The 27076-nt window shown below is 42.7% G+C and overlaps 1 protein-coding gene across 3 annotated transcripts in view; it reads left to right on the top strand.

Annotated features, from left to right (window-relative positions):
* Nucleotides 1-21655, top strand: part of SGMS1 (sphingomyelin synthase 1) — a 193765-nt gene extending 172110 nt beyond the window's left edge. For all 3 annotated transcript variants that reach the window (XM_040362057.1, XM_040362058.1, XM_040362060.1), the window contains exons 4-6: nucleotides 9301-9454; nucleotides 12227-12393; nucleotides 19746-21655. In XM_040362057.1, the coding sequence (XP_040217991.1) occupies nucleotides 9301-9454; nucleotides 12227-12393; nucleotides 19746-19922 (498 nt within the window). In that variant the 3' untranslated portion in view covers nucleotides 19923-21655. The remainder of the gene's footprint in view (nucleotides 1-9300; nucleotides 9455-12226; nucleotides 12394-19745) is intronic.
* Nucleotides 21656-27076: the final 5421 nt, after the last annotated feature.

Here is a 27076-nt window from a genome sequence, read left to right on the forward strand (position 1 = left end):
TTATCAGCATGCCCCACTTCTAACAAGTTTTCCCGACACTTGAGATACATTTGTGTCGGGGAGGGAGAGCTCACAATGGAGTTTGTCTATTTACAACACAGTTCTGCTGTGCAAAGGGTGTGTGTTCCTTTTCTCCAATCAGCTCTCTCACAGTGTAACTGCAAACTCTACCCCCTCCTCTCTGCTCCTGATTGATGAACATTTTTTTTACACAATCTGGCCTTTTAAAGGGGTGTAGGGAGGAGAAGACTGCATAAGTAAAACTTATGTTGGAGGATTTGTTTAATCTCTGTATCATCTGAGGCTGTTTAAGTCACTGGGTATATGTGAGGGTTTACAGCAACTTCATGTATTACGGTGGTCCAGCATGCAAATGTAGACAGTATATCGCTTCGCGTTTTGTCCTTCGTCTATGGCCGTCACTGACCTGTCACGCTTTCATATAACCTCACCCAATTTTTATGGTTGCACTACTTCTGTGAGCCCACACACACTTAACATCGGTACAGTTCTATCAACATTTAACGGGTAATACAATCTTATTGTAATGTGTAGGCAGCTTGGAATGACGAAAAGCTGCCTAACTACATATCTATGGAAAAATGTGACCTTTTTCGGGTTCCATAGAATTAGTTTGAGAAACACCGCACATGTAGTAAAATAGTATGCTGCATTGTTCTAAATGTAAACCTCATACATGAGCCTAGCTATTTCCGACTGGATATTTCAAAAATATATACAACATTAATCTGGAAAAAATGGAACAAACTGACTTGCCAAATTGTGTCTCTGGCAGCCTGGCTGGCTTAGTCCTGTCCTCATCTGATCTCCTGACAGCAGGCCTTGTATATCAAAGTGTCTACAGGAAAAGCTGTGCTTCCAGCCCTCATCACCAATCATATTTTCCTCTGGAGCTTGACGAAATGAAGTGCTATAGACAAGAACAGTTTCTGCAGACAACATATGGGCAGCTATGAGACTTTCGTCTACTAGAACGTGGGATCTGATGATCTCCTGGCCAGCTGGAGATATACGAAGATGACCAGGTTAGATAGATTGTCCAAAGACAGAAGTAGAGGTGGCAAATGTGACCTCCAAGCTTTCATATTCGGTTTTCTGCCTTGTTAGGAGTTTAGTTTTGTAGGGTCTGTGAGACAGAATGTATAACCTTTGTATGCACCGATGGTGAACAGAACGGAGGAGATTTATTGGAGACACAAATTAAACAGTGACTCAGAGGCGAGGTCACTATTGCTTTGTTCCATTACGTGGTTTCCAAGGTTACTCTGTATTGAGGATCTGGAAGAAAGAGCCCCCTTTAGCCTTGCTACAGTGTGTGTAAAATATTACTGTGCCTGGGATTATTATTGTAGGTTCCTCTGCCTGGAAGGGCTTATCTTAAAATGTATCCGTTCAATAAAATAATAATAGATTGATATGTGGCTTTGCATTTTCTGTTTTGTGGTTGACACTCACACAAATGTTAATCTCTTGAAATGGTAAACCAGTTTTGTGGTGTGTGTTTTATTTTTATTTTTTATTATTATAATATGTGAACGCGATGATTTTAAAGTGACAGACGTACATACAATTTAAACCGAAAGCTCTTGTAACAGAGTGGTTATACATTTCTAGTGCAGCGCCCCTTAGTGGAAGCGACATTTTTCTGCACTGCAAAGACGTCCAATTTTTTTTTACATCCAAAACACTTGTGCTGGCCATACACCTTTAGATTATCTGCAGATTTTCTATGGTTAGATGGAAAAAGTGGAACAGATTCCTCCATATACGCTGAACTGTGTGGATGGAAGAATCTCCCACTCAGGCCCGTCGGAACCCGACAGGCAAAGCAAGCAATTGCCTGAGGCCCCCGAGCTGGCCAGGGGCCCCAGCAGGGAGGGCCCTTGCCGCACCGCTGCGTCCTCCTGCAGTCCGGTCGGCCGTGTACCATAACCGCGCGGTACAGGAGATTCAGGTTCCTGTTCCCGGCCGGACTGACAGAAAGTGCACACACTGAGTGGAGTGTTCACTTCCTTTCAGTCCGGCCCCGGGAACAGCAAACTGAATCCCCTGTACCGCCCGGTTATGGTACACGGCCGACCGGACTGCAGGAGGATGCAGCGATGCGGCAAGGGCCCTCCCTGCTGGGGCCCCTGTGCGGACACCAACATATGCCCCCCCCCCCCCCCGCTTTTCAACTACTTGAAAAGTCACTTTTTTTTTTTTTTTTTGCTTGGGGGCCCCCAAATGTTTTCAAACGGCCCTGCTCCCACTGACTCAAGCTTCCATATCTTGCTAGTTGGCCCCGCTGGCTCTCAAACTAAACCATGCCTGCACCCAATCAGAATGTTCAGCTATTGAGAGCCAACGGGGCCGACTAGCAAGATATGGAAACTTGAGTCAGTGGGAGATTCTTCCCTCCACACAGTTCAGCGTAGATGGAGGAATCTGTTCAACTTTTTCCATCTAACCATAGAAAATCTGCAGATAATCTATAGGTGTATGGCCAGCATTAGAGGTTGTGAGGTATCCAACCTCGCTTTTTGGTCTCCTCCACCCCAAACAGCATGATGATTTTCTATTTTGGCTGCATTCACTAAACACTATACTGTATTGTGCATGCGGCCTTAAAGTGGTATTAAGCCAAAAACAAGAAATGTACCTTATTGCAGCTTGCCAATCATTGGGTGTCACCTAGTTATCTGGCCTGTAACTAGGGTTGCACCGATAGTATTTTTCTATCGGCAAGTACGAGTACCGATACTTTCTGTCAAGAAGTCGCCAATATCGAGTACAAAGACTGTGGTGCTGTTTGCATCAATACAAATATAAGCGCTAATCACCCTGCAAAGATGCAAATGCAATTTGAACAGGAATGCAATGCGATTCCTGTTTGAATCACATGCCATTTCCCCCCCACTGCTCGTGTGTGTGTGTGTGTGTGTGTGTGTGTGTGTGTGTATATATATATAGAAAGTGAATAAAGCACCATCTAGTGGGCAGTTTAAAGAATGTTGGAACTGACAGTACATATCTGGCCACATGCAAAATAATCTACATAGGTGTCCCGATCTGCCAATGGTATCAAATTGGGGCTGCTGGAGATGTAGAGGTGGTCCACCACAAAGCTAACATCACTTCTGCCCTATACCCACTTCTCATCTAGCAGCCCTGATTTGCTACCATCGGCAGACCGGGACACATATGTAGATTATTTTGCATGTGGCCAGATATGTACTGTGAGTTCTAACCTTTTTTAAACTGACCACTAGAAATCCCTTTTTGTACACACACAGGGGCAGTGGGTGAAACCGCATGTGATTTTGGACAGGAATCGCACTGCATTCCTGTTTAAATCGTATGCCATTCTTTGCAGTGCGATTTGTATCAATGCAAAATGAATGGATGCAAATCGCACTGCAAAGTATCGGTATCAGGAGCATTTGAGCGAGTACAGATACTCACTCAAATGATTGGTACCGGTGCATCCCTACCAGTAACACACCTCCTGTATTAGAGTGCTCCCACTCTGGATGAAGGCATACTACCGTATGTACTCGAGAATAAGCCGACCCGAATATAAGCCGAGGCACCTAATTTTACCACAAAAAAACTGGGAAAACTTATTGACTCGCGTATAAGCCTAGGGTGTCCATCTGCATGCCTCACTGTGCCCCTGCCTCACTGTGCCCATGTCTAGACTGATGTTTAACATGGGAGTCTATAGAAGGGGTGCCTGGCTTTGAAAAATCGGTGCTCCCCGGCCATAGGTCCCCCGGACAACAAACTTTGCACACTTGTAGAGGAACAGTGTGCCAAGTACCAGGTCCCCAAAATCCAGGAGATCAGGTGCAAAAAGGTGACTCGAGTATAAGCCGAGGGGGACATTTTCAGCACAAAAAAAGTGCTAAACTCTGCTTATACTAGAGTATATACGGTAAATAAAAGCTGGCCATTGTAAGCACCCCTGTGAGTGGTAAATATTTTCTCAACCCTCTTCATCATCTGCAGGACAGTGTATTCTGTTAAAAAAACAAGAGACTTGCTGGCAGGATGACCAGTAAGGATGAGCTCTGGCGTGTTCGCATTCTACACTTGCAGAGCCCGCCAGGAAGTGTGCACGGTGCTGCGCTAAAAACAGCCAGGGAGACCCGATGCTCGGCTGCAGAGATCGGGAAATGTCTCCCTGGCTGTGATTAGCGCAGCGCCGTGCACACTTCCTGGCGGGCTCTGCACGTGTAGCATGCAAACACGCCAGAGCTCATCCTTAATGACCAGGTTAAAAATAAAGGAAAAAGAGCCTAAAAAAAGAAAACAAATGTAGCCATCACTTCTAAGAATTGTAAGCTGCAATATAATAAATGTTTGCTTTTGGGTTTAATACCGCTTTTAGGCCCCTTTCACACTTTTGCGACCTGATATTGTGTGATTTTTGCTGTGACTTTAAGCAATGCCTGTGTAAACATGAGGTCTCTGGACCACAAATCGCATCAAAGAGCAGGGACTACTTTGAAGTCCCTGAGACTTGAAGTCGCACATATATGAATGGTACTCATTGGAAAACATGGGGAACAACTTGTCATGTGACGTTGCCGTCCCAAGTCGCAGGACAAGCCGCACAAGTGTGAAAGGGGCCTAAGTATATTGGGATTTGGTGCTAAACACTAGACTTTACATGTGTCCCTCTTGTATATAATGAGGGGTGTGCATTTGTGACAGAGATGACGACTTAGTGAAGCACTACATTTTGTCCAAGTTTAACCTATAACCTCTTGCATAAGATTGAATGGAAATATTTGCATATGGTGCCATTCTCCTTTCTATGCATAACACTGTGCCATTTTTTTTCTATCCATAAAGTCTTCAAATGTGTATAATTAGAGCCGAAGCTTCTATTCTTGATTAACATGAACTTTTGAACTAATTAATTTTGTTCTGATTAATGAGGTATAATTGCAGCAGAGTAGAGTGCGAAAGGTCTTGTACTTTTTGTAAAGAAAACCTGCATGAAAAAAGGTGTGCCATCACCGAGGCTTCTTTATAAAAGTGCTAGTTTCCTGATTGTAAAACGAAACTCCTTACTTCAATAACTTGAGAGCATTAAAGTGGGAGTAAATTCCAGTGTATGATTTTTTTACCTATAAGTACTGTAAATATCCCCTAAACGTGTAGGAGATATTTACTTGTAGATGCAGCCGGTGACGACACCGACGTATGTGCTCTGATAGAACGTCATACCCGTTCCGTTCCTTTAGACCCGTGCCATAAACAGCCATTCCCGCCCACATGCACGGGAGTGATGTCATCGCTGGCTCGGCTATAAATATTGCCGAAGGCTGGCTGAAGATGGAAGCACCTTCAGTAGTGACTTTTTTGTGGTTTACTACCACTTTAAGCCATAATGCATTGTAATGTTTCCAGACAGTTTCAAGTGCGCTGTGATTTGAAAGTATTATCTCGTCCAGCGGTTCTCAACCCTGTCCTCCAGTACCCCAACAGGCCATGTTTTGGAAATTTCTCTTCAATAAAATAGCTGTCCAAAATACCAAGCCTTTGACTGATTTAAAGCAAGATAAAGGAAAACCTGCAAACATGGCCTGTCGGCGGTACTTGAGGACAAGGTTGAGAACCACTGATCTAGTCGACTTAAAGGGTTTGTAAAGGAATTTTTTTTTATCTTAATAGCTTCCTTTTACCTTAACCACTTAAGCCCCGGACCAATATGCTGGCTAAAGACCCAAGGTGTTTTTACAGTTCGGGACTGCGTCCCTTTAACAGACAATTGCGCGGTCGTGCGACGTGGCTTCCAAACAAAATTGGCGTCCTTTTTTCCCCACAAATAGAGCTTTCTTTTGGTGGTATTTGATCACATCTGCGGTTTTTAGTTTTTGCGCTATAAACAAAAATAGAGCGACAATTTTGAAAAAAAATCAATATTTTTAACTTTTTGCTATAATAAATATCCCCCAAAAACATATATAATTGTTTTTTTTTTCCTCAGTTTAGGCCGATACGTATTCTTCTACCTATTTTTGGTAAAAAAAATCGCAATAATCGTTTATCGGTTGGTTTGCGCAAAATTTATAGCGTTTACAAAATAGGGGATAGTTTTATTGCAGTTTTATTTTTTTTTTATTTTTTTTACTACTAATGGCGGCGATCAGCGTTTTTTTTTGCGACTGCGACATTATGGCGGACCCTTCGGACAATTTTGACACATTTTTGGGACCATTGTCATTTTCACAGCAAAAAATGCATTTAAATTGCATTCTTTATTGTGAAAATGACAGTTGCCGTTTGGGAGTTAACCACAGGGGGCGCTGTAGGAGTTAGGGTTCACTTTGTGAGTGTTTACAACTGTAGGGGGGTGTGGCTGTAGGTGTGACGTCATCGATCGTGTCTCCCCTATAAAGGGGATGACGCGATCGATACACCGCCACAGTGAAGCACGGGGAAGCCGTGTTTACACACGGCTCTCCCCGTTCTTCAGCTCCGGGGACCGATCGCCGCACTCGAGCGGCGATCGGGTCTGCGGGACCCGCGGTCCCAGAGCTTCAGACCGGGTCGCGGGCGCGCGCCCGTGACCGGGTACAAGTACAGGACGTATATATACGTGCTTGTGCCCAGCCGTGCCATTCTGCCGACGTATATGTGCAGGAGGCGGTCCGGAAGTGGTTAAATAGGAGTCACAGAGCAACATATCCGAAGATTCAGTATGTCAGATTTTTTGTGCTAAACTTTTCTTGTTTGGAAGCATTGCTAACATTGCCAGAATTTTAACTATGTTGCAAAATACAAAAAAAGCATGATCAGCGTGATTAAGCCCTGAGTCACTGATGGGGGAAACGTGCAAAGAGAAGGATTTCTTCATTCCTGCTCTAATTACTGGTTTCAGTTCATGGACTTGGAAATGATCTAAGCCAGTTGATCAAAATAATAGCCAGACAAACTAGCATTTACATGAGCAGGCCATTTATAATTACATAATCACACAAATGAAACCTAATTTCTCCATTGTGTGCTTCAGTTGCACATGGGGGGTAAGAGAGTCCCCAATCTACGAACCAGGAGTCTGACCATTGACCTGGAAGTATTCAAAACCTTCTACTCCCAGGGTTATTCATTGCAAGGGGTGATGGTTGGGCATTCATAAGCTTGTTTTCATTCATTCCTGTGTTCTAATTGTTAACTGATGTTCTCAGTTCATCCAACTTCTACATTTCCAACTGCAGAACATGTGGGGATTGAAGTTGTTGGGACATATGTGCAAATTTTGCTACGTTAGTTGGTGAACTGGACTTCTGGATTTGAAATTATTTTACATGGACATTGTGCCCATGAACTGAGCCTAGCGGGAGATGAAGTGGATTCAATGCTGCCGGGTGTTCAACGCTGAGATAACCAAAATATACTCTAACAAAGATATGCAATTAGCGGACCTCCCAGATGTTGCAAAACTACAAGTCCCATCATGCCTCTTGGTGTCATGCTTGTGGCTGTCAGAATCTTGCTATGCCTCATGTGACTTGTAGTTCTTCAACAGCTGGAGGTCCACTAATTGCATATCCCTGGTCTATAAGGAATTTTCTTTACCTTGTTGATACCTTTTTGTGTAGTTTCCTGCTGTGCAATAAAGGAAGTAGCCTTGCAATAAAATGTATTTTCCAATGCACAAACTAAAGGTTTTGATGGGGACTTTAAGTTGGGTTCACATTGCCATGTGGAGCAGCTCACAGCAGGGGTTCGGTGCGTCCCTTTCATCGTTTCAGGTCCAATTGCGGTCTGTATTTTTGGTTTAACTCGGACCAGAAATGGAGCCAAAGACACGAGGACTCCTGTGCAATTCGCACCGCAGCCGTCCCGGAGCTGTGTGAACTGGCTCCATAGAGAGTCGCCAGTCTCCTGAATTGGATGTGGCAAAATCTGCGTCCAATTCAAAATGGTGTGAACCCAGCCTCACACTCTGTATGGTATCTGGAAGTGTGATCGGAAATTCCATAAACTATCTTATTAAAGTGGTTGTAAACCCTTTACAACCACTTTAGCCTACAGGTAAGCCTAGATTAAGGCTTTTACCGGTAGGGGCTTGAAATATCTCCCAGACCTGCACGGTCTAGGAGATATTTGCAAATTGCCGTACAGCGATTTCTCCTGCACAAGTTAGGGCAGGCTGTGCCAATTCTATCTTGGGTCATGCCGTAAAAGGCGGCTCCCGCGAGTGATGTCGCGCGACTCCGGCCAGTCACAGTGTCACAGTGTCACAGTGTCACAGTGTCACAGTGTCACAGTGTCACAGTGTCACAGTGTCACAGTGTCACAGTGTCACAGTGTCGGAGTTCGCGGCCCCGGAAGAAGAGGGGTGAAGAATGGCTGATCGCTACTAACGAGGAAGACGGTGACATTGCAGGCTTCTCCTGCAGGTAAGTGTCACATAATGGGCTACTATGCAATGCATAGTAGTCCATTAGGCTTTACCTTTACAGGGAAACAAAGAGGAAGAAAAACCCAAGTACAGCTGGAAGAATACTTGAATTTTTTTAGCTGTGCTACGAACTTGAAATTTTTGCAGAGTATGAGTTTCTCCCCCTGCACATTTTTTTTAAAAATGGGCATTAATGGCCAAACCACAGACCTGCGTATTTTGCCTAATTTGAGAAGATCTGTCCCCATACAGTCTGTGGACAGTTTAATGATTTCCTATTGTATGTGATGTAGTTACACTTTGGTAAGGTTTCATACCCCCCCCTCCTTTTTTTTTTTTGCATAGTTAAAGATAAGTAGGCATAACAGGAACAAAACAAACATGGTCTGTTAATAGGTAAAGTGAAATGTGAAATACAGAAGTTTTTTCCATTGACCTTTGTTTTGTGCATTCATAAAAAGCCACAGTGAAATCCTCCTTCAATAATACCAGTCTGGCACACCAGTTCTGTCATAAATCGAGATATTTCCCTAATTAAAAAAAAAAAAAAAAATGTAATTGTCAGGACTGGTCTCGGAGCCCTATAATGCATGAATTTGATTGCAGGTTGTTTACACAAACTGGAAAATATTTGGCTATAGCACTGTCATTTTTACTCATTTAGTAGGAAACACTTAAAATGCATTCTGAGTGACTACAATTGTTTTAAATTAAAAATCGTATTTAATATTACTATTTATTTATTTTTGGGGCTTGGCACTCTAGGACTAGAATCTAGAATTTTAAGACTGTTTGAGTATATATCTTAGACATATCCCTTTTTGACATTCACATTTGTATGTTCTGTAAACTAAAAACCAATTTCTTGTTTGTTGCAGCTTTTTGGTAACTGGGAAGCCCAGTCCCGGAGGATTATGAAGTTGATTGCAGGAGGAGGACTTTCAATTACAGGAGCTCACACTATGTGTGGGGACTATCTGTACAGTGGCCACACAGTCATGTTAACACTGACATATATGTTTATTAAAGAGTGTAAGTATTTTGAATATCTTACTCAAGATTTGTATTGGATCTCAAAGAACAGTAGATCAAAATGTATTCTTTCACACCTCGTCAATCAGCTTAGTACAGCAGAAAGCATGAGCTTTGCTGATTGCAGGGTTATTGGTTTGACTCAGCAGTAGGTACCGTGTTTCCCCGAAAATAAGCCCGGGTCTTATATTCATTTTGACAACAAAAGACACAGTAGGGCTTATTTTTGGGGTAGGTCTTACCATGTAACGTGCTGTCTTCTCTTCTCCTCTCCCTCCCTGCCTATCGGGAATCCCCAGTGTGAACCGAGTTAAAATGCTTGTAAAATCCTATAATCCACTCTATTACAGTAATATATAATGTACAATGTGTGTGTTTCTGTAATATAATTGTGCCAAATACCTTCGTTGTAGCGCCGCTCTGCGCTTCTGTGACCCGCCGGAGCTCTCTTCCCCGCAATTATATTACATTATATACTACTGTAATAGAGTGGATTATAGGATTTTACAAGCATATAAAAGTAGGGCTTTTTTTTTCCGGGGAAGGGCTTATATTGCAGCCCTCCTGTAAAATAATGCTAGGTCTTATTTTCAAGGTGGGTCTTCTTTTTGGGGGAAACACGATACGTCCGACCTCTGCAGAGAGACCATTTCTACCACACAAAGAGCGAGGGTCCTTCTCTGCAGCATCCTGGTAGTGAATAGGCTTTTACACGCAATCTTTTACCTTTAAATTAAAACTGCAAAGTCCTGCACATACCTGTTTGGCCTGCCAAATTGTCTTGGCTCATCAGTATTTTTAACTACTAGCCGACCAGCCACCGTCATTATACGGCGGCAGGTCGGCTCTCCTAGGCGAGAGCCCGTAGCTATACGTCCTCTCTTTTAGCCGCCACTAGCCCTCCGCTCGCCCCCGACTCCCGTGCGTGTGCCCGGCGGGCACGATCACCGCCGGGCACATGCGATCGCTCGGTACAGAGCAGGGAACGGGAGCTGTGTGTGTAAACACACAGCTCCCGGTCCTGTCAGCGGGGGAAATGCTGATCTTCCGTTCATACAATGTATGAACCGAGGATCAGTGTTTCCCCTAGTGAGGCCACCCCCCCCCCCCACAGTAAGAACACACAGAGGGAACATACTTAACCCCTTCCCCGCCCCCTAGTGTTAACCCCTTCCCTGCCAGTGGCATTTTTATAGTAATCCAATGCATTTTTATAGCACTGATCGCTATAAAAATGCCAATGGCCCCAAAAATGTGTCAAAAGTGTCCGAAGTGTCCGCCATAATGTCGCAGTACCGAAAAAAAATCGCTGATCGCCGCCATTACTAGTAAAAAAAATATATTAAGAAAAATTACATAAAAATACCCCCTATTTTGTAAACGCTATAACTTTTGCGCAAACCAATCAATAAACGCCTATTGCGATTTTTTTTACGAAAAATAGGTAGAAGAATACGTATCGGCCTAAACTGAGGAAAAAAAATGTTTTTTTTATATATTTTTGGGGGATATTTATTACAGCAAAAAGTAAAAAATATTTTTTTTTTCAAAATTGTCGCTCTATTTTTGTTTATAGCGCAAAAAATAAAAACCGCAGAGGTGATCAAATACCACCAAAAGAAAGCTCTATTTGTGGGAAAAAAAGGACGCCAATTTTGTTTGGGAGCCACGTCGCACGGCCGCGCAATTGTCAGTTAAAGCGACGCAGTCCAGAATCACAAAAAGTACTCTGGTCTTTGGGCAGCAATATGGTCCGGGGGTTAAGTGGTTAACAAGGTTATGCAGGAACCCCCAGTATAAGTTGCTTTATATCTGCATATAGTTTGAAGAATTCTAGTATTGACTATTGCACCGTGGTACCTGCTTCCTAAACACTATTGGATTTGGTTTCAAATCCTGCAAGCAGTTTACTTTTCTTTTTCAGGACTAATAAATTGTAGTAGTTAGTGGTGTGTTATAGGCCATGATTTTGTTAATATTGCAACCAGCTACAGTGCTATGGCGACAACCTAATCTAAACCTATGAGGCCTCGTACACACGACCGAACATGTCTGCTGAAACTGGTCCGCAGACCAGTTTCAGCGGACAGATCCGACCGTCTGTACAGCCTAGCAGACAGGTTTCCAGCAGACAAAAGTTTTAAAGCATGCTTTAAAACTTGTTGGCCTTGAAACCCGTCCGTCCGACATGTCCGCTGGTTAGTACACCTAACCAGCGGACAGAAATCTCTTGCATGCGTCGAATGGATTCGACGCATGCATGGAAGTATTTTACTTCCTGGTTTGCGGACGTGGCGGCGTCGACGTCACCGTGCTGTCTGTCCGCGGGGATTTCGGTTTGATGGTGTATACAACCATCAGACCGAAATCTCCGAGCAGACATGTCCGATGAAAGCGGTCCGCGGACCGTTTTCATCGGACATGTCCCCTCGTCTGTACGGGGCCTAAGACTTTGTTGTTTAGGGGATGCAGGGCAGATCTTATTTGCTATACTCAATGATCATCCATCACTGATAATGAAATTGCTGATCAGGTATCTGGTATATATACTATTTATTATAGACATCATTATGCCATGATACTTTAACTGTCTGACGGGTGTTCTGAAATGGCCTTCCTACACATTTTAGATTTTTTTTTAAACCATTTCATCCAGGTTCACTTAATATTTTATTCTGCAACTACAGAAATGTGTACTTTAATTATAAAAAAATAAATAGATTTATTTGTAAATAAAGATTCTATATATATGTTTTCTCTTTCCTTTAACAGATTCGTCTCGGCGCTTCTGGTGGTATCACTGGATCTGCTGGTGTCTCAGCGCTGTCGGGATCTTCTGTATTCTTTTGGCACATGACCACTATACTGTGGATGTTGTTGTTGCTTATTACATCACTTCCAGGTGTTTCTGGTGGTATCACACTATGGCCAACCAACAGGTAAGCTGCAGTGTTTTAGAGCAAACATTCCGGCGTATAAGACGACCCGGCGTATAAGACGACCCCCTAATTTTCCAGGAAAATTTTTGATTTTGGGATATACTCACTGTATAAGACTACCCCCTTCTTACTGTCTTTCTGGAAGCTGAGGGGGAGCCAGATCCGCTGACAGAAACAGGTTTTTTCAAATTTCACTGTGCCATTACATTACATTCCTCACTGTGCCATTACATTACATTCCTCACTGTGCCATTACATTACATGCCCAGACTGTGCCATTACATTCCTCACTGTGCCATTACATTACATGCCCAGACTGTGCCATTACATTACTCACTGTGCCATTACATTACATGCCCAGACTGTGCCATTACATTACTCACTGTGCCATTACTCACTGTGCCATTACATTACATGCCCCGACTGTGCCATTACATTACATGCCCAGACTGTGCCACTGTGCCATTACATGCCCCCACATTGCCACTGTGCCATTACATGCCCCTCACATTGCCATTGTGCCATTACATGCCCCCACATTGCCATCACTTGCCCCTCACATTGCCATTGTGCCATTACATGCCCCCACATTGCCATCACTTGCCCCCACTGTGCCTGAACTTGTTGCCCCCCCCCCCCCCCCCCCCCAGTGCAATAACACTCACTTTTTTTCCCCAGCGCTGACAGTGTCCCATGCTGCGATCGCGATCGTGAATGATTTCAAAGCCGCGCCTTCACTGCAGAGTGTTCTGTGATAGGAGGAACAAAAATCTTCCCAGCAGCGCCTCTGTTATGTTTTCCGCCTATCACGGACGTCTTCTCATCTCGTCCGAGGATGAGAAGGCATCTGTGATAGGAGGAACAAAGAACAGAGGCGCTGCTGGGAAGATTTTTGTTCATCCTATCACAGAACACTCTGCAGTGAAGGCGCGGCTTTGAAATCATTCACGATCGCGATCGCAGCATGGGACACTGTCAGCGCTGGGGAAAAAAAGTGAGTACTGAGACTGTACCCGGCGTATAAGACGACCCCCGACTTTGGATGCATGTTTTTGCATCCAGAAAGTCGTCTTATACGCCGGAAAATACGGTATTATAAATGGCGGGAACATCTGCACTACCATCTGCAGCCTCTGGATTTAAGTAAACTTTGGAAAGTACTGTATCTGTATATCCAATTGTAAACAGTCCAGCTGTTTGCAGATGTGTATTAGGAACAAAAAAGCTAATGTGATTTGTTGCTATGAGCTACTGTATGTATCTATGTACCAACTGTTCCTTTGGACCAACAATACAGCTTGTCTGTATTAAACAAGAAATGTAATGTATATCGCGGCCTATCAATCATTTGACGCGGTGGCTGCATTCATTTTCTTTTTTTTAAGCTTTTACTCCTTTATTTTCACCTGGTGATCGGTCAGTAACACGCCCTACCGTCTTTGAGTGGCTACATTTACTCCTCCACTGCGTCTGTGAAGCGGCATAGCCACTATTGGACAGCAGCATTGTCAGTCGTGGAGAGAATGGTGTTGGATGGACTAATAGACTTAGGTGGACTTTAAATTTGTAACTAACATTGTAAAGCCCAACCCTAGATAACACGTTTTAAACTATTACATATTTTTCTGTGTCTTTTGAGGTAAATGTTTTGCTTAAATAAGTAAAAGCTGACTATTGTAAGCTCCCTGTCAGTGTTGAAGAGGAAGTAAAAATTCTGGGGGGAAAAAAACCCTGCAAGAAAAAGGCTTAATGAGCTAGTATGCATAGCATACTAGCTCATTATGTATTGGTTACCTGAGATCGAAGCCCCCCGCATCGGTGCTCGTTCCTCTCCTCCATCGCCGCCATGTTTCCCCGAGTGTCTTCCTCGTATTGCGGCTTCCGGCGCCTTGACTGGCCGGAGATGCGATGACGTCACTCCCGTGCATGCTGTTTAAACAGCATGATTAAACAGCATGATCGCCATTTTCACGTCGCGATTCACAAAACGTCGGTGCGTCGTAATTTCGCGCAAAGCATGTCAGTAAATTTGCGTCGGGAGCATGCGCAGTACGTCCGGCGCGGGAGCGCGCCTAATTTAAATGGTACCTGCCCCATTTGAATTGGCCCGCCTTGCGCCGGACGGATTTAGGATACACCGCCGCAAATTTCCAGGTAAGTGCTTTGTGGATCGGGCACTTAGACAGAAAATTTGCGGCGGTGTAACCTAAATCGGTTACGTTACGTTGCGCCCGGGCTAAGTGAATCTGGCCCAGTGTTTCTGCTTTACAGGAACACAGGATCCATGCCTTCTGTACTGACAAAACCACAATCTGCCTTGTTTACCTGGGCAGATCACCAATCTGCCGGAGCACAGAACAATCAGCAGGTGCCAACGTACATCGGGGTCCGTAGGATCCGCTGATTAGCTCCCACTGTGTAGATTCACTGTGGTAGCGTGCACTAACACCCGATAACCAGAAGTGTCGGATCATGTATGTATGTGTGTGTGTGTGTGTGTGTGAATGTATATGTGTGTATGTGTATGTATATATATATATATATGTATATATATATATGAGATTCTGCGCAGCGTGACTGCCCTGTAGCAGCAAATGTGCTATAAGGCAGTCGGGACGTGGTTAATTGCTGTATCAGCAGATAATAAAGCTATGTTGAACCCAAGCCATAATAAAGAATATGGGGAAGTACTACGCACTCAAATTTCCTTAGAAATGTCATTAATGTTTATTGCCCTTTATAAATTAATTTGTCTTCCCATGACTTGACAATTGTCACAATTCTCCCAGGAAACTCATATCAGTAAAGCCATGCAACGATTAACATACATATCCAAAAGGCTGTGTAGACCGATAGTTAAAAGGCATCAATAAATATTAGGTCAAGTACAGCTTCAAAGTAGGAAGGAAGTGGGCGTGATCCATTTAAATGAAGCTTGACCCCATGCAAATGATGGGCCAAACGAACGGCGCATGCGCGCACATGCTCAGAATCACGTCGAATTTACTCCCTAAGATACGATGGCTCAATGCCTACAACGTGAACGTAACCTACGCCCAGCCCCATTCACGTACGACTTGCGTAAACTACGTAAAATACGATGGCTGTTCCGTCGTCCATACCTTTGCATGGGATGCTCTTCCTTTAGGTGGAATAACTTTACGCCGGACGTACGCCTTACGTAAACGGCGTATAGTTCTACACCGGGCGCAAGTACGTTTGTGCATCTCCCGCATCTGCAATGAGTAAATTACGTTTACAGTGTAAATATGCACCCAAGATACGCCGGCGCAGGAAAGTTACGTCGGTCGGATTAAGCCTATTTACAGGCGTATCTAGTTCTATGGGTACGGCGCATAGATACGACGGCGCACATTCACACTTACGCAGCGTATCTGTAGATACGTCGCGTAAGTGCTACGTGAATCCGGGCCATAGTGTCTACCCTTATCTCCCTGATAGCCTTTCCTTTCTCCCTCATCACAACCTGTGAAATTTAGCACTGTGTAAAGCTTCTGTCTGCATTCCCCTTTAGCTGAGCTAAGACATACAATCAAGGTTGGAAATGCAAACATTTTATTTGCAGAAAGTGACCTACTCTGTATAGTTTTTGAGACCAAGGAGAGGGGGAGAGTTTCCAAAAAGTGACTTCACTGGGCTTCAACAAAATGGCAGCCTCAAGTAAGAAGAAACGGGAGTCTTCAGCATACACCAATTTAATTGTCTAATAATGTGGAATGTATGTTCTTTTGTTAAAGAACATTAAAGTGATACTAAAGTCTATTTTTTTTTTTTATAACAAACATGTTATACTTGCCTGCTCTGTGAAATGGTTTTGCACAGAGTAGGCCCCGATCCTCCTCTTCTCGGGTCCCATGTCGGCACTCCTAGCCCCTCCCTCTTGCGGAGAGCCCCAACAGCAAGCAGCTTGCCAAGCCGCAGCTTTGCGTATCCATTCAGACACAGAGCTGCGGCTAGGCCCTGCCTCCTCTCTTCCCTCATTGGCTCACTGAGTTTGACAGCCGCAGGGTGCCATTGCACCCTGCTGCTGTTTCAGCCAATCAGGACAGAGAGTCCTGTTCAACGTTGCTGGATCGAGATCGGCTCAGGTAAGTATTAGGGAGGCTGCTGCAGTGCACACTAAAGTTTTTTTTATCTTAATGCATAGAAATTTAAAAAACCTTCTGCCTCTACAACCACTTTCATTGTTATCAAACGGTTATGGGTAAAGTTCCACTTTAATAAAAGAGGAAATATGAGAGTGTGGTAGTTCCCCATATTCATTCTTATTTTTATATTATTTATTGGGCAGATGCACCCCACTCGTATTAGTGGTTTGCTTTTGGGGATGCGATAAATGCTTTTTAAGTGGTATGATTAACAAAACTAAATGGGACACATTTTTATTTATTTTTTTAATTTTAGCTACAAATTCATCAGTGCTGATGTTCGTGATGTTCACTCTTTATTTTGCTTCACTGAATGTTCATCAAATGAAGATGTTCATTTTTATTTGCACTCCTAGCTTGTTAAATCCCAAAATGTAGTTCAATACATGTCTTCAAGTTTGTTAGTGATTTGTAAATGCCTTCAGTAGATGCTAAAGTACAAATTGATCAGTATCATTGATTTGAACAAAAGTGCTTCATTGTCTTCTTTCTCTAAAGAATGCAGTTTGTCCTGTCTGAACAGCCAGTTTTGACAAGGTTATATAAGGATTTAGTATAGGTTGCTTTGTAATTGCCCACGGTTTGTTGATTTTTAGTTTAATCTCTTTCCTCCTAAACACGATTGGGCTGCAGGTCTTTTTCAGGACTATTGAGTTGTAGCAGTTGGTGGCATGGTTTATGTTATGATTTGGTACTTGATGTAAACTAATTACAACTGTTTAGAGGGTGCAGGACAGATATGATTTTGGATTTTCTATTCTCTACGAATAGCTCGCCCTTAAAGCGTTAGTTAACCCAAAAATAATTTGTATCCTGGTCCCTTAAAGCAGATTAAACAGCACAGTGCTTGTGCAATCTGCCCCCTCTAAACTGTGTAAAAAAAAAAAAAAAACCTGAATGTGCCACTTCCTGTATGCCCTCTATAAACGGACCATGTTAAACAGGGGCTGATTGCCATGGTCAAAGTGCATCCCCCCATCATACGCTGCCTGCTCTCTGCTCTCCCCTCCTTCCTGCCTGTCATCTCCCTCTGTCTCCGCTCAGCCCTGACCCCCGCCGCAATTATTGAAAAAAAATATATATAATTGTCACTGCCATCCCCTCCTATTAAAGGCTAGCATAGCGCACCGTGTAAAACTTTTTAAAAATGAGCGCTGTAAATACCGATTTTTCAGCTGTTTGCAGGCCGGTCACGTGACTCGCGGCAGCTTAACAGCTATGAGACATTGCTTCTGCGGGTGGAGCCGAGTGGCCACGTAATCTCCATGGCCGACGTCGCAGGGAGATTATGTCCCCGCCCGCAGAAGCCATCCATCAGAGCTGGAAAGCGGCCGCGAGTCGCGTGACCGGCCTGAAGAAAAATCTGTATTTACAGCGCTCGCTTTAAAAATACTTTACACGTTGTGCTATGCCAGACTCTAATAGAGGGGATGGCATAGACTTGTACAAATGGGTTCACAAACCCTTTAACTAGTACTTAAACTGCCTGTTGGGTAACTGGTAAATAGACTTTATTATGTAGCGATTAATAAAATGGAGATTTAAGGGCCCTGCTCGTGAGAGCTTACAATCTTAAAAGGGAGTGTCATATAATACAAAAGGTAATGGCTGTAAGAGATGAGCTGATAAGGTGCATTTTATTGGGTGTAGTTGGGATGGGCCTCCCGGAACAGATGATTTTTTACGTATTGCCTAATGATTGTCAGAGTAGGAGAAAGCCAGATAGATTTGGTTGAGGAGTTTGAGGCTCGGAGAAGCTCTGGAGCATGGGAGAAGATGAGGACTGAGATTATTACATTGGGTTTTCTATGACCGAACACATTGGGCCATTTTTAAGGGAGCCTACTTATCTTATTGAGAAATTGTTTTATAGAATGCAGAAGTTAAACGTGTAAACAAACACATTCTGTAACAGCAGTAGGAATATCCATGGAGCTGGATACTTTTCATATGTCTGAAAAATATAAAAGTTCCCCAACACTGGCGCTTTCCATCTAGTCATCACACAAATACCTAATTAAATACTTTAAAAATGTAGGTTAAAACACAAGTTTTTGTTGCATACATTTGCAGATCCATGTAAGGCTACAATGCTACTGCTCAAGTCACCTTTTCAGAGTATGGTCCCTAACTATTAACTATCTTTGCTTCCAAACTGGGACAGTTGATATAGCATTGGATAAATTGAGAGCAGATATGCCTTGGTTGGGAGCCCTGTTCTCCGAACTACAACCGGATTTAAAGTGGTTCTAAAGGCTTAAGGCATTTTACCCTGATGCATTTTATTCATTGACGACTGGTGCTGTCAGTCACAACCAATGAGGAGAGAGGGCGGGGGTGGGGCCGAGCCATGGTGTGTGTGTGTGTGTGTGTGTGTGTGTGTGTGTGTGAATGGACACACAGCTTGAGGCTTGCTATTGAGGGCCTTGGCAGGGAGGAGGAGCCAGGACCGCCAGCGGGGGAGCCAAAAAGAGTCTCGGGGCTGCTCTGTGCAAAACATTGCACAGAGCAGGTAAGTAATGTTTGTTATTTAAAAAGAAAATATATTTCCTTTTTAGATTCACTTTAAAGGGCCCTTTCACACGTATACATTTCTTCTGCAGTTTTTACCTTGCAAGAAAAATGTTTTGCTTTAAATCCAATGGGACTTGTCACACCACTGCGTTACAGGTGCAGTTTTTTAAATTCCTGCATGCTGCATCTTTGCATTTTTGAAAAACGCAGCTTTCCAGTGAAATGATTGGAAATCGCGTTAAATCGCTTAACAGTTTGAGTTTTTGGGGCATTTTTGAGTCACAGGTACAGGTAAAATGCACCTAAAACACAGCAAAATCGGGGTAGAAATGCTTATACTGTACATTTTTTGCTACAGAGCAGTGTGAAAGGGCCCTAAGGGTTAAGCACAAGCTCATGTCTGACCATTCAGAAAAAATGCCATTAATCACTACCCTCTGGGCACACTCCTGCAACCAGTTTTTTATCTGGGTACATCCAATATCATCGATGCCCAAAAATCTTAATTTGCAAACTTTTTATGGGGTACTGTATGAAACCCCAGAACAGGCTGTTCTTGGAGCCTGTTTGTGACCTATCATGTGGGTAGCCATAATTGTATTTTCGATAAATATTTGAGAACAAATGATGCAGTCCATATATAATTGTATTTTTTGTAATGTTTTACAGGTGCTGAAAGATGCTTCCCCATCAAACCTCCTTTCAAGGGTGTGGTGGTACAGACCTTTCCAGTACTTTGAGAGGAATATTCATGGTGTTGTACCCCGTACCTATCACTGGCCCATTCCTTGGCCTTGGTTTCTTGCTAGGCAAGTGAAGTACAGTAGACTGGTCAATGTGGCATAATCACAATATGCTGGCAGTGGACTGGGAAGCTCACTGAAGTGCTTAAAACTCTGAGATGTTGCCATAAAAGCAAACACCAACACCCCTCTGTATGTTAAGTTACCTTGACCTTTTTCAGTTATCTGGTCAACACTGTGATCATTTTTTCTCCAAAGGACCCATGTTGGAAGTACATGAGAACCAAGAATTTAACTTATCATGCACTGTACAGTTTCCTTCACACGTGGGAAGTACATTATCCATAGCCATGCTTGTTTGTATATGAAGAAACACTGAACAATAGAACACTGAGATTTTATAATCTACATTTTGTCTTTTCCAGTCATGTCTGGGAATAAACAATTATTTTCTTGGGAAAACAATTTCATACCACTTACCCTAAATACTGGGCTCTAAGCCATTTTCTAACCAGTGTCTCTATGAAGGCTTTGTTGTACCTGAACAAATGTATGCTGCAGTCCCACATAATGGGAGGTATACCGGCACTGGTTGAAGGTGATATTTGTTCTTTTTTAATTATATTTTAATTGTCTCCTTATTTGAGCATTTCAAGTGTACCTAAATTTGATTTGATTTCAATATTTTTTTTTTTTTATATATATATACTTAAAAGTATTTTTTCCAGTGCTGTGGGACTGCAGCTGTGTATTTTGCAGACTATCTGTTGCACCAATGCTCTACATTACAAATGATACACAAAGAATGGTTTAGTAAATATGATTTTGTAAAAGAATCTTTAGCAACCGTGTCAAAAATATTAATTACACTCTGTTGTAAAGTGATTTTTCTAAGTATTTCCTACCTTTATTTTTCAAACTAATGTTGATACAGATATATAAAGATTTTTACATGTCGGAGAGAAGATCTAATAGGGAGAGAGATTTGTAAATGTTTCTAGTGCCTTCCTTGTCTTGAATGTATGGTTAGTAGGCAGTCTTAATAAATTTTTATTTTAAAGTATTCCATAACACACTTGAAGATGAAAAAGTATATAGATATATAATATATGGAAAGGTTATGACATATTTTTGGCATTCACATTTAGAAGACACTTTAACTCAGATTTTCATTGTTTCGTTTCACCGTAAACAAAAATAGAATGTTTGAAGCAAGTCATAAGTTACATATGTTCATTTTTTTTCTTTCTTTTTTTGTTTTTAAATTTTTTTTTAATCTTAAAAAAACAGTAACTATTCCTTAGCAGTTACAAATGTTCATTATCCCTTGTTAAAGCCCACTGTAGTTTGATACCATGCCATGCATACATGTGACACTCCTGGTGGTCAATTTCTCTGTTTTATTTGTGCCGAAAAAATTTGTTATGGTATTTTCGCACTAACCATATTTAAGATGAAAAGTATTTGATCATATGATTGCCAATGTACAGGATATAGTAGTTTTTTTAAGAATGAATATAAATATATCTATAACTGATATATATTCTCGTATATATATCTGTTCTGTATTTTCTGTATAGCAGATCTTTCTTTTGTGTTTTTTTTTTTCCCCTTTTGTGTATTCACAAGGTGATGTTTGTACTGTAAAGAGAACTATTGGTGATTTGAAAATAAAATGGTTACAAAAACCTAAAAAGCAAATAGAATACACTTGAATTGTGTTTGTGCTTGTATTCATAGCCTTACCATTAATGCTGGGCAGTATGGATCTGAAATGTCTTTGTCTATTTATGGTGTCTACTGTTAATGACTTAATATAAAAAACGAAAAACAAAACCCTTTAATGTTTCCAGTTTTCTTTTTCACCTTACCATTTTATTTTTCACAATTTTTTTTCCCTGGTTTCCAAAACTGGTAATTAAAATATATTTATTTATATCATGGTTGTGTTGTATTCAATGTACTTGCTCAATTTATGGATGGCAAATAAAATGCGGTATGATAAATTTGCACTGAAGCCATTCTGTGTGCAGGAGATTCTACAGGTAAGTGCGGCTCAATGTGAAGTTTAACTAGTTCAGCTCTTTGGATGTACTATGAACATCCAAAGAGCAAAGGGTTAAGCACAAGCTGATGGCTGCAATAGTAGCCATCAGCTTGTGCCCATTTTGTTCAGCCAGCTGCTGTCTGTAAAGTGAAAGTGATCTGGGTGCTGTATAGCCACCGATCCCTTTCCTAGTGTGGGCAGCACACTGTAAAGGGATTTTTTATAACTTTTAAATACTACCAAAAATATGTATTATTTAGTTTGTGTGCACAAAAATGAATTTGATTATATTCTTTCCTTACAATATGCATTTCATAAACCGTTGCGCAAATAACATGCAATGTAAAAAAAATACAACTACTATCTGTTTTTATTCTACAAGGTTTCTGCTTTTACTAAATATTTAATGGTTGCAGAGTTTCAAGTAATTTTTATTTATTACAGGTACTTCTATAGTGCTGTCAAGGTCTCTAAAGCCCCAAACACATGGGCAGAATGTTGGGCGACATTTGCTGGTTTAAAAAAACACAGCCAACATTCTGCCAGTGTGCATGTTTGACATGAATGCTGGAAAACCAGCAGCCGACCGACTCCAGGTCAGCGCTCTCAGCCAATGGCAGATCGGAGTGTTCTGGCGGGGGGCCACCCCCTGTCAGAACACAACAGCTCAGCGGGGGGAGATTGTTGGACTAAGCTTGCATGGTTAGTACAGTGTCTCCGACCGGAGCTGACAGTTTTTTGGTTTTGTTTTTGTGCGCAACCCGCAGGATTGCACGGAAAAAAACTGTAGTGTGTACCCGGCTTGACTTGCATTCATACATACACATACTAGGTTCAATTTAGACACAATCCAATAACCTACCAGCTAACCTTTGGAGTGTGGGAGTAAATCCGTGCAGACACATTTATGACCAAAAAAGCAGATTTTTATATGTGTGCAAAAAACTGCACTAGTGTCAGTGGTTTAACACCAAAAGTAGGCCTGAAACAACTAATCAATCTATCGACAACTAATCGGTGCTCTCCCATGCCATCGGGGGCCCGGAGAATAAATTTACCGGTGTCGAATGGAGATCATAAAGATTTCCGGTGACCAGACGTCACCTCTATGACCGTCGGAGGCCTGGGCGCGACGTTATGACGTCACGCCCGGGTACCCCGGAAGTAAACAAAGCCGCAAAGCATGAGATCAGTGAATTTTTTTGCCCGATCTCATGCTTTCCAGCCTGGAGGAGAGATGTGGGGTCTTATTGACCCCACATCTCCTCCGTAAAGAGGACCTGTCACAAACAATTCCTATTACAAGGAATGTTTACATTCCTTGTAATGGGAATAAAAGTAATCAAAAACTATTTTTTTTTAAATGAAGTGTAAATTTCTTTTTTTTTAACCACCCCTGTCCCCGGTAGCTCGCGTAAGTCCAGCCCACATATGTAAACTGTGTTAAAACCACACATGTGAGGTATCGCCACATGCGTGCAACAATTCTAGCACTAGACATCCTCTCTAACTTTAAACTGGTAACCTGATTTTTAAGTACCGAAGTTTGGCGCCATTCCATGAGTGTGCGCAATTTTAAAGCGTTACACGTTGGGTATCTATTTACTCGGTGTAACATCCATCATCTTTCACATTATACAAAAAAATTGGGCTTACTTTCCTGTTTTGTTATTTTTTTAATTCATGAAACCGTTTTTTTTTTCCCAAAAAAAGGCGTTTGAAAAATTATTGCGCACTTACCGTGCAATGACCGGCACTTTATTCCCTAGGGTGCCTGCTAAAAAATATATATAATGTTTGGGGGTTCTGAGTAATCTAGCAAAAAAATTATGGTTTTTACATGAAGGAGCGAAGTGCCAGAATTGGCCAGGTAGGAAAGTGGTTAAAGATTGTGTGCAGGAAACTGAACCCAGAGAAGGTGGAGGCTGATCAACTAGAGGTTACATTTTAAAGTAAACTTTTACTAGTATTATGCATTTTATGTAAAAAGATTATATCCATGGAAAAAAGTCACCGCATTTAGTACTAATTTAATATAAATATTTGTATCTCCCTTCCTATAGCTTCATGTCTAACTCCTAGTTAAAATGCCCATATATTCTACTTCTGGGTGTATTTATTATAAATATGTATGGCAAGTAATATATATTATTACTTTCACTGTTTCACAGTATAAATGAACCCCTTATAGTAGCGATTATCTGCTCTTTTTGTACTATAAAGGGACAATTTTAGTTTATTTTTTATTTAACCCCATTATAACCACTGATACAAAAACCTGCTGCTGCTACTAAACATCTTAAGCCTGGTTCACACCTATGCATTTTTTGGTGCTTTTTGCAGAAACGCACTACAGTTAATTTAACATGGTTTCCTATGGGACACGTTCACATATATGCTTTTTTCAGTTACTGCGTATTTGAAAAGAGTCAAGGACTTTATTCAATGAAAAAAGGATCGTGCACAGATGACTCGTAGGTCTTGGTCCTCCTGGATAGGAGCCGGAACCATGGATCCTCATTCGGGCTGGGTGGAGCTACCTCCAATTGTGAGGATCCCCAGGAGTCTATCCAGGAGGACCATATCTTATCAAACTTGCTCAGTTTCTGTTGATGTACATTACTTTATACAAAGACAATACTAAATTCAGGGTATTCCTCCAGGTGGCGATGGTGGGCGGCATCCTGGTTTTCCACCTCGGCAAAATAGTACACTATAAACAATTTGGTATATTTCCTCATCGTAGGGTCAGTGGTCACATTCAGCAGCATGTCTTCTGCAGTCAATGGGAATGAGGTCCCTGCGGCCTGATTAATATCCCCCAGGACCCGTTCCCAAAAACCCTGCAGGAGGGGGTAGGACCATGTCATATGTATAAAGGAGGTCTCTGGGTCTCCACATTGAGGACAGGTTGGGGACTTATCCAGGTAGATAGCAGCCAGTCTGCATGGTGTATAGTAAGTCAGGTGTAAACATTTTAGCTGTATGAAACGGTCTCTTGCAGAAATCATGTTTGAGACATATGAGGAGACGCAGTTCTCCCAGTTGTCCTCCCGTGAGGGATGGGATATCCTACTTCCATTTTGTGAAGGTTTTAGTTAGTTTAGTAGGTAGGGATGTTTGTGCTGGAAGGCATGTCTCACCTGCAGAAATCTGAAGAACATCCAGTTGGGAAGGTTCTAAGCGGTCTTGAGTTCTGGAAATGTACTCAACCTGCCCCCCCCCCCCCCGTCACTAAGTGCTTCAACCCCACTACTCCCCTAGATGCCCATACCTGTGGATCGGGCACACTGCGCATATGAGGAAGGTTGGGATTGCTCCACAGAGGTATGTGGGGAGAGAGCGTATCGGAGGAACGATAAGACTGTAATTGTTGTACGCATTAGAGTTGTCACTCAAGATGGGCTTCAACTCCACGGAACACTAAATTGCTAAGTGTAGCCTAGGATCCCAGGATCGCTGCCTCCAAGGTCTTTGTCCCTGGGTTGCGAAAACCACAAATTGGGGAGGGCTCGCCCATCCTGTCCCACCAATAGTTGCTGTGTGGACATGCTAGTCTTGACACCTTACCCAGCCATATGAAAGAAGTGACTATGGATTTTAGTTTATTGAAAAACGACGCTGGGAGTGGACTGTTTCTAAAGAAATACAAAAATTTGGGGAGAAAAATCTTTTTTAGCAAATTTATTCTACCAACCGGGGCTAAGGTGATTGATTTCCAATCTGTGCAGCGTCTCGAAAACGTCGCTAGCATGTGTGTGTCAGATTAAGATCCAGATACCTAGCGACCGGTCCACCCATATGTATCCCCAGATATTTAAAGGCGTCCACCCATACTAGCAGGATCTGCATGGACAGTCTAGGCCTGGAGGAGTTCAAGGGGTAGATGAAGGATTTATCCCAGTTCACCCTAATTCCCGAATAGGATCCAAATGCATCAATTAGTTGCAGGGCTGCTGGGAGCGAGGAGGAGACTTCACTCAAATACAGGATGGTGTCGTCTGCATATAACAATATTTTCTCCTCCACCACTCTCACTTGAATTTCCCTGTCCACAGGCTCAGCTCGAATCCGTGATGCTAGGAGTTCCACTGCCAAAGCGAACAACCCTGTGGGAGAGCGGGCACCCCCTGCCTAGTACCTCTGCCCATCGGAAAGGCCAGTGAAACTGAGCTGTTGGTGTTCACCCATGCCCTGGGAGAGGAATACATCAGGCGTAGCCATCTAATAAAGACTGGGCCGAGCCCAAATTTTCGAAGGACAGCCCAGAGGAACTCCTATTCAACCAAGTCAAATGCTTTCTCGGCATCCAGGGATACCACCACCCCTAGGCTGCCCTCCGCTCTATCCATGTGTGTCAGCAGTCTGCGACTGTTTATCTGTTCCTCTGCCTGGCATGAACCCGGACTGATCTGTGTGGATTAAAGTTGTGATCAAGTCAACATTTAGGAGAGATATTGACCGATAAGAGGAACTCAATTCAGGGTTCTTGTCAGGCTTAGGGAGAACAACTACCATTGCTTCGGACGTAGATGGGGCAGTTCACCACCCCCAAGAGCCTTTATAGACACTTCACGGTAGGTGGGCAAGAGATCATGCACGTATTGTTTATAGAATTCTGCCGGAAAACCCATCCAAGCCCAGCATCTTCCCTCTTTGCAAAGATGTAACCACCGTTTGGATCTCTTTAAGGGTCAGGGGGGCTATCTAACCTCTCCCTGGAAGTGTCTGTAAGGCATGGCAGATCCACTTGTTCTAGATATTCATACATCTCCCTTTTGGTGTATTGCACCCTGAAGCTATATAGGTCCTGGTAATAGGAGGCAAACCAGGCATTGATGTGAGTAGGGTCTGTCCAGGATGTTCCCCATTCATGGACTGGATACAGGATATGGACACTGGGGAGAAGTGTTCCCGTGACAACCAGGCCAACAAGGGTCCGCTCCTTTCCCCCTGTTCAAAAATTCTCTGGCTCTGATGGAGTAGGTGAATTTTAGTAGTAGAAATACGGATGAGGGACACATCCCGCAGGGCCTCATGAAGCGAAGAAAATACCTGGGGAGTTCGCTCCCTAATGTAGACAGTCTCCAGGGCCGCAGCCTTAGCCTCGGCATCCTGCGAGCGCCTTTACAGACTTTCCCAATGTGCTCTTGAAAACTACCCCGCATACAGGCCTTAAATGCGTCCCAGTTGATAGGAATGGAGATAGA

This window comes from Rana temporaria, chromosome 8 (assembly GCF_905171775.1).
Source record: "Rana temporaria chromosome 8, aRanTem1.1, whole genome shotgun sequence".
Lineage (NCBI taxonomy): Eukaryota > Metazoa > Chordata > Amphibia > Anura > Ranidae > Rana > Rana temporaria.